The sequence below is a fragment of the Carettochelys insculpta genome, chromosome 19, assembly GCF_033958435.1.
Source record: "Carettochelys insculpta isolate YL-2023 chromosome 19, ASM3395843v1, whole genome shotgun sequence".
Taxonomy (NCBI): Eukaryota; Metazoa; Chordata; order Testudines; family Carettochelyidae; genus Carettochelys; species Carettochelys insculpta.
In genome coordinates this window covers 9,392,759-9,404,455 of record NC_134155.1, presented here as the reverse complement: position 1 = coordinate 9,404,455, position 11,697 = coordinate 9,392,759, and the positions used below count along the sequence as shown (strand labels likewise).

Genomic DNA, 11,697 nt, shown 5'->3' with positions numbered 1-11,697 from the left:
CCTGTCTAGTTCTTTACTGAATAAGTAGTCTCTAAAGGTCGGACATATTGTACTTTTATGAATTAGTGTGGTGTTTCTGAATTTTATTTGCTGAATACCGAACCTGCCCAATACACATACACATTAGTATCTATGGTAGATGGGTGTATTTATTAAAATATTTAGTCCCCTCCCGCCCCCCAAATCTTCAGCCCAGATAAATATATATTGATAGGAACCTAAAGTAGAGGTTGAAGAAAAAGGAAGAATTCCGGTCAGTTTTTCCTTCTTAGCATTTGCCAAATTTCTCTAGTGGAACCAGACTTTTGTACCTGATTTTTTACATTAAGTCATGGTCTCCCTTGGGAAACTTCAATACCAAATTAAGAATTAGTAAAGCGCCACAAGAAATTGAAAGCTGAATGTTCAGGCTATTAACACCTTTGCTTTAGTGAACACCTATTTAAACTATCAAATACATGTACGACGGGCCAATAGTCTAAATGTGTTAAGGTTTCAGAAACTCACCCTTCCATTTTTGAGAATTTAGGAACTTTTTTCCTAAACGAGAATTTCAGCAAAAGGAAAAACTACTTCTGACATTTCTATTTTAGAGAATATAATAAACACTAAAGTGCATGTTGCCTTTTTACATCACACGCATGCCAAAAATCTTAATTCTTGCCCACTAGGTGGCTCTACTGGCCCAAGGATTTCATTTTTTTTACCCTTTGTGACTTGTAACTGCCCTGTTTTGTTTGTTCTCTAAAACAGAAACCCTCCCCCTCATAAAATTTTGTTAGCATTTATGAAGGGATCTTCTTCAGAATCCATATTGTCCATTAGTGTGTTGGACTATGCAAGGCCACTGAGTCAGAAGAGAGCTGAAATTAGAACCCAAGCACGTAGCTCATAATCCAAAGCTCAGAGCATTATAATACCCTTCCCCACATTCTCAGCGACATATAGAATTGCAATGTACCAAAGGGAATGAGATCATATACTAATGCGCAATTTACAGGGATGCACTACAAAAATGTAAGACCTACAGCAGTGTATCTAAAATGTATTCTTCGCTGACCTCTTTTGCCAAGTTACTCTATTTACAATAACACTGAAATTGTGGAATTTTAAAAATTCAAAAACTGATTGTGTGACGTGTTAAGGTTTGAAGTAAAGTGAACTCTGAAATCCTAATGTATCCTTTAAAAAAATGGAGCAATGCATCATTTTAAAAGAATGTACAGATATGCAGAGCTGTAATACAAACTATAGTAATGAAAGGACACAGGTTCAGATCCACAGGTGGCACTATGAATATTTTTAATAGGGACTGCTTAGTGCTTTAATGTTTCACTGAAGATGCTGACCAATAGCTGACAAAGTTCCAGATGTTCTAGGCAAACTATGTTGTCAGCATCCATAGACCTGCACCTGATCCAGGTCAACAGGGTCAGTAGTCGTGGTAAGGTATGTAATCTGCATCTATCAAAACAAAAAAAGCAGTCATGTACCACTTCTAAGACTTAAATTTACGAGGTGATGAACTTTCATGGGACAGACCCACTTCAGATCTACAGTCCTGGTAGGTCTGTCCCACAAAAGCTCATCACCTAATAAATTATTTTGTTATTCTTTAAAGTGCTACCTGACTGCTTTTTTGTTTTGATAGATTACAGATTAACACAGCTATCTCTCTGGTACTATGCATTTATCAGCTCATGTAAGAAACAGACCAGAAGCTTGCACATTTACCTAGATCACTTGCCAATACATAAGCAAGGGGTCTACACTGGCTGCAGACAATCAAACACTTAGTTCCAATCTTCTGGAGTGCTCTTTTGCACGTGTGAAATGGTGCATTCTGGGGTCAATGCTGACCCCAGAACTCCTTGCAAGTCACAAGGGTTAAGGAATGCTCCTGTCAGCATTCTACAGTGAGGACAAGGAAGAGTATCAACATCTGCAAAATCGATTTTTGGTATGCAGTTGGTGTACCTAAAATTGCATAGCAACTGTCGATACTCAAGTGTAGACTCAGCCTGACTTAGAAGGCAAGTGCATTAACACGTGATTAGCCATGCTAATAATGCCTCAAGTTTTTAAATATTAGTGCCACTATTTTTACACACCAAAGATGTTTTAAATAGTCATGGTCTGCTCTGAGTAGAGACTGAATGGTGGACTGAGTAAAAAACACTAACTCAGACTCACCTAGTTTCAAACCCATTCTGCAGTGTTGGTGTAAGAAGCAAGTCACTAACCGTTCTGTGCCTCTTCTAAAAGATACCAATTTAAGAGGAAATGATGCAAATATTACTTGTCTCAAGTGCACAGAACTTAACATGTAAAGAACTAAGGCAAATAATTATTAATGGGAAAGTATGACTTGCTGTAGCCAGTCTTATTCCCATGATTTCTTTTATACTACGCCAAGGAGTCTTTTGACAATGTTCCAGTACGTGAAATTACCAACAGCGTTTAATTACTCATAACTACCCTTATAGTTTTTTTTTCAAATTATATATAAACAATATATTTTGAATATATTTAGCAGTACATAATTGAAATTAACTGTTTTGTTGGAAGTGTGCATTTTCTTTTTTCCAGTGGGTTAGTTAAAAGGTAAAGCTAAGACAATGCTCAGCTATTCTTTTCACTACATTGTGACTAATGATGTTTTGCCCTGAATACAGCTGACAATATCAAACCGTATCTTCAGAGTAGCTTAACTCTGAAAAGTGTAAATAAGCTATTACCCAGCAAGATTCAATGAACATTAAAAGGAATTCTCTGCATTGAGGTGTAAACAGATTATATCTGTCAAGTCTAGAATTACATGCCAATTTTTGCGGACTCAAGTTTTTTCCCTGCAGAAATGCTTTGCAAAGGATATTCTCTCAGAAAAGCACCTGAAAACAAGGATTTGTAATGGTAAATACTGCCACTTCGCTGCATTGGAATGGCAGGGCTCATCCACACTTTAGGAGTTTTCATGGTGACCCACTGTGGCTCAGCGTGAGAGAGTCCCTGGTGCATCTGCTGGCTAGACAGCTCAGAGAAAAACAGAAAACCATCAGGCACCTCAAACACAAATTCACGAGTCACTATAGCTGAAATGAACATTTTCAAACTGAAATTCTACGAGAAAGCTTTTTGTCAGATTTTCAATGAAGTTCTCCGCATTACGCTTTTCTCCAGAGGATCTGATTTCCCTCCATACACCTGATATTTCGGAGAGAAGAATGCACATCATATTCTCCATTCAGACCGTGGTAGAACCCATGGTACCATATTATCAACACTAGATAGTTTTCAAATAAAGTGTAGCTCCCCTCCCCTCCTCCTTACACAGCACAATCCTGTAAATAACGTACTTCACAGTATATTCTATTACAAATAAGCAGCTGGAAAGACTAGGGATAAAGCCTAAAAGCTATTTGGGGGACTGAAAAAAAAAATTACCCCTCAGCAGATTCAAAGTGAGGTTGCCATGATGCCACTTTTCATACGAAAAGATTTACATGCAGCAATGCAGAAAAAGAGCATATTACAACACTAACATGCACTGCTATGAGAGAAAGATGCTCAAACATCTGTGAAACTTTTCTTGCATTGCCAGTATATCACGAGATTTACACAATATGGTAACAAAACGATGGCATGTATCTCCAATAGAAGCATCCAAATTATCCTTCCCATGAAAAACAAAGCCATACCGTGAACTTTGTGTTACATATCCCTCCCCCAGAACACAATAATACTTAAGTCTTCAAATTTTAAATCAAACTTTAAACGCTGTCATCCTATTTTCTTTGGATCACATGTATACTGGAAATTTCATCCTGAATGTCAGGAGGTGCAGGTCACATGGCTCAACACAAAGCATGTGATCTCCAGGAGAGCCTAATAAATCCACTCCAGCTGCCACAACTTGCCTAACCTACACTACTGACAGTTTAGGTATCTAAACAACGGTGCCAAAGGGAAGGAGCCAAAGAGACATAATACAGTTAAAACACCACAGCATGCCAAGAGACAGACTGATACTGCAGAGATTCACAGGTATCAAGTAGGAGGCTAAGGAACATAAGGAAGAAACTGGTCAATTTCAGATGCACAATTCTATCTATGGTATGCATGTAGATAGATTCAGCATATCTGAATTGACTTATTCAGGCCGATCTTCCCAGAAGTACAGACATACCCTGAGTAATACTTTCCCCTGCTCCAGCTAAACCAATTTAAACCCTTCCCTTATTGCACATCAGTAAGCTTCTGCAGCCTATTACTTGCATATCTGGGCTGTCTATTGTAGAAAAGATGGGAAAAAACAGCCTTTTTAAAATATTGAAAAAAAGAGCACTTTGCGCTATAACAATTTTATTTTAGGATCTCCAAGTGCTTTACAAACACAAGTGCCTCGACGCTGAAGTGAGATACATATTGTCTGTATGTTACAAAGAAAATGGAAATTAAAAATAACTTGCCCACTACCACACAGGAAGCTTCTGTTGTATGATGTCTGACTCTTTTTAGTTATCAGAAAAGCATCATCATCAAAGTTAATACATTTCTGTGCGTATACATAAAAACAATAAATAAAACTGGGTATTGTTTAAACTACAAGAGGTTAACATCCTCCAAAGCTTTATACGCATGCTGTTGAGCGATTCTTTATTATTAAAAAAAGATAAGCTGTTTACATTAGGCTGACAGGCCAGTAAGAGCTCCTGATGGTATACAGGGTGCCAATACACATCTGCCCTCCATTCCATGATGGTTGATTTTCACCAGGGCTAAGTGTACTTCGGTTGCAAACCCCTTTGAGACAGCCCTGGAAGCAAATGATTTTCAAGTATTTAAACATTAAACATCTATAGCTTAACTGCACATGAAGAACTTAAATGCCATTTTCCCATATGTATTATAAAACAACTATATTCACAAGATGTTGTTTATTTTCAGACTGCTGGGGGGAGCAAGCCGGGGCCACTTTGAACCTCTTCTTGTAATGTTTTTAAATCTTTAAAGATGTCAATCACCCTACCAGGATTAACCTCATGCCATTCACTAGCATGAAGTTCTGCCAAAGCGCAATGGGCTGTATAGCCATGCACCGTGACAGGATCTAGGACTGCCATCATTCCAGTTTTCCACTAAAACGCATCATGGCTCCCCCTCAACTTCCAGAGGCACGTGAAAATTACTGGTAATGTTGCTCTTTCTTGAACCCAAATATAGCATTACTATATTTCTAATCCCAACTGTGATATTCTTTCTCCTCTAAGTGTTTATATTCCTCTCCCACAAGGATCCTTTTACTTGTGGTCATTTAAGCAAATCTACAATGGTATCTAAGTAGAGATTCCTGTCTCATTTGTGCAATATAAATTGTGCTATATTTGAGGTGCACATGGCACCCCAAACCTACCTTACAAAGTAAGGTTATTTATGTCAGTTATGTCATATTTTAACAGTACCCACAAGTCTATTTCACAGAATAAAAATTTAGATTCTCACCTTGAAAATGCAATGGACTTGTCTTGAGCACTCCGGTCTGGATACTAGCCCTGTCACCTGGAAAAAACCTACAACCACCTCCAAAGGCAACCAAATCTTACATTTACACAATCAGCCTGCTTAAAATGAGTCTGCTTATGATAGCTTTCCTGTCAGTGACTATTATGAAATCATCTGCAGAAGAGCCAAAAAAATCAGACCATGTGATCATTTTGGCATCTTTTATTTAACTGTAATCCTGTAAAGCGTTTTGGTTTTTACACAATGATTACATCTTACAAACTGCACCCCTGCTTTTTCTTACTTTCTGCACTCCCATTTCACAATGGCTTTTTATAAAATTACTTGATAGCCTTGGTGTAATATTTAAATGTAAGTAACAAAGTTTTAACGGGAAATAAATCTGGCTATGAACTAGTTCTACATTTTATGACTGTATGTTTAAAAATGTCTATAAAAAGTTTAATGTCACATTCACATATTCCAAAGACTGTTCTACAACTACACACTTTGGCAAACAGCCTTTAAGCTTGGCTAAGTAAGACCCAGGTAGCATTATTACTCAATAGCCTACTATACAATCAGAGCTTAATTACAAGTTTGTCGTGACTTCTTCTGGACAACCTGTAATATTTAACATCTCCCTTATGTTATATTTGAAGTCCAGCTGAACGTTTATAATTCCCCAATTAAATAAAATGCTCAAGTAGTTTATATAAACAGTATTTAACGGTTCTTTCCTACCATATAGTTTGTTCACATTCATCAGAATTAAAACCAAGCTCACCATACAGACAAAAGATGTTGGAAAAATCTTAAGTCATGGCCAGTAAGTTTCACGAACTTGGCTAAACTTGTGCTATTTTTCCTATTTACTCCTCAACTAATCTACATCCATTTTGAGAGACTGATACTTGACACAGTAAGCTAGAAAATGACATTTTATAACAGTAAAACTCAAAATCTTACCATACTGTTCCAACCTTGCCTTATTTTTAAAGGAAAAAAATTCAGGGAACTTGGTAAGTGACTGATCAAAGCATTTCTTAAATATGCATCTCTTCAAGTTATCTCCTCTACAGAATCCTAAAATTTAAAATGAGTAATTACTTAAAACCTCACCTACTAACATTAAGAGTTGGTGTGAAAAAATGGAACTTATGGAACTTAGAATAAAAGCCTGTTTGAATATGTTGAGTGTAAGCTTTAATCTTACTGCAGTTCACTGTGGAGAAATGCTGATGACCACCTTAAGATTATCACACTTGACAAATGAAAACAACCATGCAATTTTTTAAAAAAATTTTATTTGTCAAAGAAAAAGGCAATAAGCCAATTGAAAACCTACTTAATCTTTAACTCCGATTTATCTTTAAATTTAGAGAAATGACTTACTGATTTTTTTTTTAAACAAACCCCCCTTTTCCCATTTAATGTTTACCATCTACTCGTGCTGAATCCTTCCAAGGAGATTGCTCCAGCGTACCTCTCCAGGTCCTCGCTTTGCTCCTTTTACCAAAAAATGAAAAAAAAAAAAATCCATCGTGCATCTTAAGGGCTCCAATCGTCAAAAATAGGAAAAAAAATCTTTGGAATAGCCAATTAAGTTGAATAAAAAAATCCACACGAATGCGGTTTGGTTGGGGCAGGAATCCACTCCTATGTTCCTGGTAATCTGATCCCGCTCCATGAATCCTTGTAATTCAGCCTCCCTATCCTATCCACATTATGATTTGAATCCAATGATCCAGCTCCAAGGATTGGGATCCAGTGAGCCCTCTCCAATCCAAACCTTTATAACCAGCAAAACCAAAAAAGAGGAGGCAAAAAGTTAGATACTGTAATGAAAAAATAGGCTTCTGGGGAATGATTAGTTATGTTTGCCATCAATTAATAAGAGATGAACATTAATAACTATCAATTCCCCAAATCAAACTTTTGAATGGTGATGCTCAGATAAATTTCAGGAATATTAATTATTTGGAGAAAACACTCTCATATTTACATATGTCAACTGATAAGGCCAACATAGTCACTGCTTGTAAAGTGTATTACAGGTTTTGTGGTTGCAAAAAAAAAAATTATGATATTGGAAAATTTTATCACTAAAGAGATCCACCTACTATGTCTAAATGAAAGCTAGTATATTCCCACCTGGAAGGTAATGAATTTATCAAAATGAAGTTTTCAAGCATATTAGCAAGTCAACTGTGAATTAGTCTGAATGGGAAGGGTTGAGATTTAAGGAATTATTCCCAACTAAATTTTCTGTATTTTGTTTTCATTCTGACACTTAAAAAATGTAATAGCAACGCTATATCAGTCACACAGAGGACATGCAGATTTTAGCAGTATTGATATTATACTCTCTCTCTGATTTGAAGATCCCCTGAAACTACAAATGTACCAGCATTACATAACATTAGTACTTGTAACTGAATGTAGCATAACAAAGGGAACCATTATGCCCCACCCTTCCTGATTTTTTTTTTTTTTTAAAACTAGAGTGGAACAGTTACAAAAATAATTTAGCCACAATTGCCAACATGGTTTTAAAGGAAAAAAGCAATTGTAGTCTAGAATAGCAAAAACAAGTCTGCAAAAGATACAAGATAAGACGTATGCATGAATGTATGTATGTAATTAAATGTGGTATAAGGTCAATACTGCCAATTTCATCTGTGACAATAGCACTTGGAGTCATACCATTGCCTCCATTATTGATCTGATCCTCCTCAATCCTCCTTTTGACAATCCTAAAATGATTGACATGTGCTCCACAATCCTTTAATCCAAAGCATTCTTAATCCATCTCTTCAGATATGTCTACAGAAAGACACATGAAAAGGCAAGATAAAATATAAGATCCCCCAGAAGAAACAAGTCAACCACAAACATCCCAACATCCCCAGCTCGTATAAACCATAGCTGAACACAGACATTTACACAGCAACCACAGTCTAAAGAGTATGTGGGCAGTTAAAGTTAACTAAATTTAAACAATCCTGGCTACAACATCAATTAAAATACAGTGTGCCAAAGACATGAGGGGAATGTTGATGTTAAGGAGCAAATACTCACTAGGGATATTACACAAGAATGCAATTCAACACTTCAGCCAATTTGAATAAAACAGTTTGAATTAAAAAAATTAAAGACTGTACTGAGTAAAGGAAAACTGTGTACAACATGGGGTTCTACAAAAAGAGTGTATCACTAATCGTTTATGTACGAGAACGGGATCTGCTGTGACGGGGAGAGTAGCGTGGAGATCCTCTGCTTCTTCTTGGGGAATAACTGCGGCTTCTGCTGTTGCTTCGACTACGGCTTCTGCTACGACTACGGCTGCGTGACCGAGATCTTCCATAGCTTGGACTTCTTGGGCCATCAACTTTAACACGGATGTAGGCAGTTTCTCCCTATCAAATAGACAGAACTTTCGATTGAAAGATCTAACATTTTTAGCTATCTTTTCAGGCATTCTGATATGATGATGATATGCACACACAAAAGCACAACAACAGATCTCAAAACTTTAAAAACAAGTCTGGTAAAAGACTTCGCTACCCTGCATGTTAGTACAACAGAGACTGTGTGTCCTTACCTGCAAATCCTATTGTTAAACGCCGTGTATCCATTTCCGGGGGGGGGGGGGGGGGAAGGGAGGAGGGAACCAAAAAAAAAAAGGCACAAAACCTACCTCATGAGATCTAAATTTAGTGTTATCCAGTTTTCGCACTGCGTAGGTCATATCTTCTTTGCGTACAAACTCCACGACACCAGTTCCATCTCGGAAAACATCAGCATAACATACATCACCTGCTTCACGCATGTGATCCTTTAAATCCTGCCAACTTCCACTTGGAGGCAGTCCTGAACAAAAAGCAGGTACAGATTACTTTTAAAACTGCACACTTGTATTATTTACTTTCCACTTACACATCCCCTCCTACTGTCGGATAAACAAAGTGCCTACAAGATTTAAACCAAATTCTTCCAAAATAACTCATACAATCCACAAACTATATAAAAACATTACTATTACACTTAGAAGTCAAAGACTGAATAGCTGAGTGCTTTTGAAAAAAAAAATTTACTAATTGCCAAGCGTGGCACTCATCAGCAAAGTAGGTGAGTTACTGTATATCTTAAAAACCAAGATGTTCTGCAGCATCTTACAAAGTAACAGATATTTTAGAGCAGAAGCTTTCACAGATTTATCAAATACACATAAAACACTCTTTACCATTAAGAAGTGACAATAAATATAACATATCAGAACCAGTAAGAATCGATCTCATCTTTAACAACCTAAGAATATTAAGCAACTTACCAGAAACTATCACTCGGTACTCAGATCGCCGGGACGGGGGCCCATACCTGCCCCTTGGGGCACCGCCACCTCCACCGCCGCCACCACCTCTGCCGGTGCCCCGGCCGCTTCGGGGAAACTCCACCCTCAGACGATACCCATCGTAATCGTACCCATCCCTTCCGTACACCGCATCCTCCGCGTCCCTGTGAGACAAGGGCGAGTAAGCAGAGATCCAACCCCAACGCACCGCAGCGATCCAAGCCTGACAACGCACCTCCCCCTCCCTTTGTTCCCTAGCAGCCATTTTCCCGCCCCGACACAGCCACCAGACACCACGTAGTCCCGCCCCCCTCCCAACAAATGCGAACTAGCCGCCAGGAGCACAGCGGGCGGCTGGGATCAGCAGGGAGCCCGCTGCAACCCCCTTCCCGCCAAAGTGAAGGCCGGGCCGCCAAGGTCCCTGGTGAAAAACATGGGGAGAAAGAACCGTGGCCGGGCCCACCAGCAGGAGCGCTACGAGGTCCGCCAAGGCGTGCGCCCGCTAGGCCTAGTGCAACCCCGGGGGGCGAGGGGGAAGCAGTGTCCCTCACCACGGAGAGGAATTTGGGCGGAAGAGTCCCAAAAAGGGGAGAAAACAAAGCGGTGTCGGGCGCCGAGTCTCACGGGGAGGAGGGGAAGGAGCGAATCTCCCCAGGGAAGCAGCCCCTCCCCCCGACGCTGCAGGGAGGAGGGAGTGATATGGCGGCAACGAAGCGGGTCCCTGATAGGAAATCAGAACTGCCCATTCCGAGGCCGAGCTGCCACGCGGGATCGAGCCCCACGCCGGGAGGCCAGGCTAGTGGCAAAGTCCCGCAGGAGAAGTGGCTCCGACAGCCGCGAGGCCTTGCCAGAAACCCGCCCCCCATCGGGCCTCACCTGGGGTCCTCGAACTCCACAAAGGCGAAGGGGGGCCCACCGCGACGGTTTTTGAGATCGATGTCGCGGATGGCCCCGTACTTGTAGAACACGTCCTCAATGTCCTTGGTGCGGATGTCGGGCGGCAGGTTCCCCACGTAGATGCGGCAATCGTTGTTCCCGGCTGGGCCGCGGATCACGCCCCCTCCGGACATGGCAGGGTCGGCAATGGCTGCGGCGGGGATGGGCCGAAGCTGAGAGAGCAAACGGGGAAGTGAGTGTCAGGAACGGGCCGAGTACTCAGGAGCAGCCGCACGCAACGCCTCCCTGCAACCGCTTCAAAATGGCGACTGCCGCTTCCCTCGCGGCCCCGCTGCGCGCAAGGATTCTAGCACCCCCTCCCCCGCTCCACTAAGCCTCCGCGTTCAATGGTGCAGAGCGCGGTGTCATTCCACCGCCACAGCGCATGCGCCGCTGAAGAAAAAGAGTCTGCCCCGCGCCGCTTCAATTTGGGAACTCCACCAAGTCCGGCGACGTAACACGCAGCGTGGAGTAATCAGCCCGAGGGACGAATTGTGGAACCTCGCAATAAATAAACATTCGTGGCACGCGAAAAAAAAGTCCGCTTCCGCCGCCGCCGCCGTGTCGTAGTCACACATCCGGTGGGGGGGGGGGTCCACACAAAGAAGATCCGGCTCAGCGCGGGCAGGGAGGAGGGGTGGATCCCACCATGCCCCGCGCGTCTAGAGCTTGGCGCCAACCAGCGGCGTTACGTCCCATAATGCAGTGGGGGGAAGGGAGGGGTTGGTGGCGGTTGTGTGGGGCCTAAGGCGCTCCCTGAGCTGGGGCGTAGGCCTGAGTGAGGGCCCTGCGGGCGGTCGGCTGGGTGCCTGTTCTGCGTTGGCTGGCTGCTAGGGATAGGGTCCAGGGTGACCTAGACGAATTGGAGGGTTGGGCTAAAAGAAGTGTGATGAGGTTCAGCAAGG

General features: G+C 41.3%; 1 protein-coding gene across 2 annotated transcripts; it reads right to left on the bottom strand.

The window, feature by feature from the left end:
• Positions 1 to 4,330: 4,330 nt before the first annotated feature.
• SRSF1 (serine and arginine rich splicing factor 1) lies at positions 4,331 to 11,097 on the bottom strand. 2 transcript variants are annotated; one of them, XM_075013759.1, is made up of 6 exons: positions 10,733 to 11,095; positions 9,836 to 10,020; positions 9,203 to 9,375; positions 8,735 to 8,921; positions 8,209 to 8,328; positions 4,332 to 7,294 (listed from the first exon to the last, which is right to left on the bottom strand). In XM_075013759.1, the coding sequence occupies exons 1-5, from the start codon at positions 10,924 to 10,926 to the stop codon at positions 8,306 to 8,308; spliced, it is 762 nt and encodes a 253-aa protein (XP_074869860.1). In that variant the 5' UTR covers positions 10,927 to 11,095; the 3' UTR covers positions 4,332 to 7,294; positions 8,209 to 8,305. The 2 variants fall into 2 exon arrangements, with proteins under 2 accessions (XP_074869861.1, XP_074869860.1); XM_075013760.1 differs by lacking the exon at positions 8,735 to 8,921 and having other exon boundaries at positions 4,331 to 7,294; positions 10,733 to 11,097.
• Positions 11,098 to 11,697: the final 600 nt, after the last annotated feature.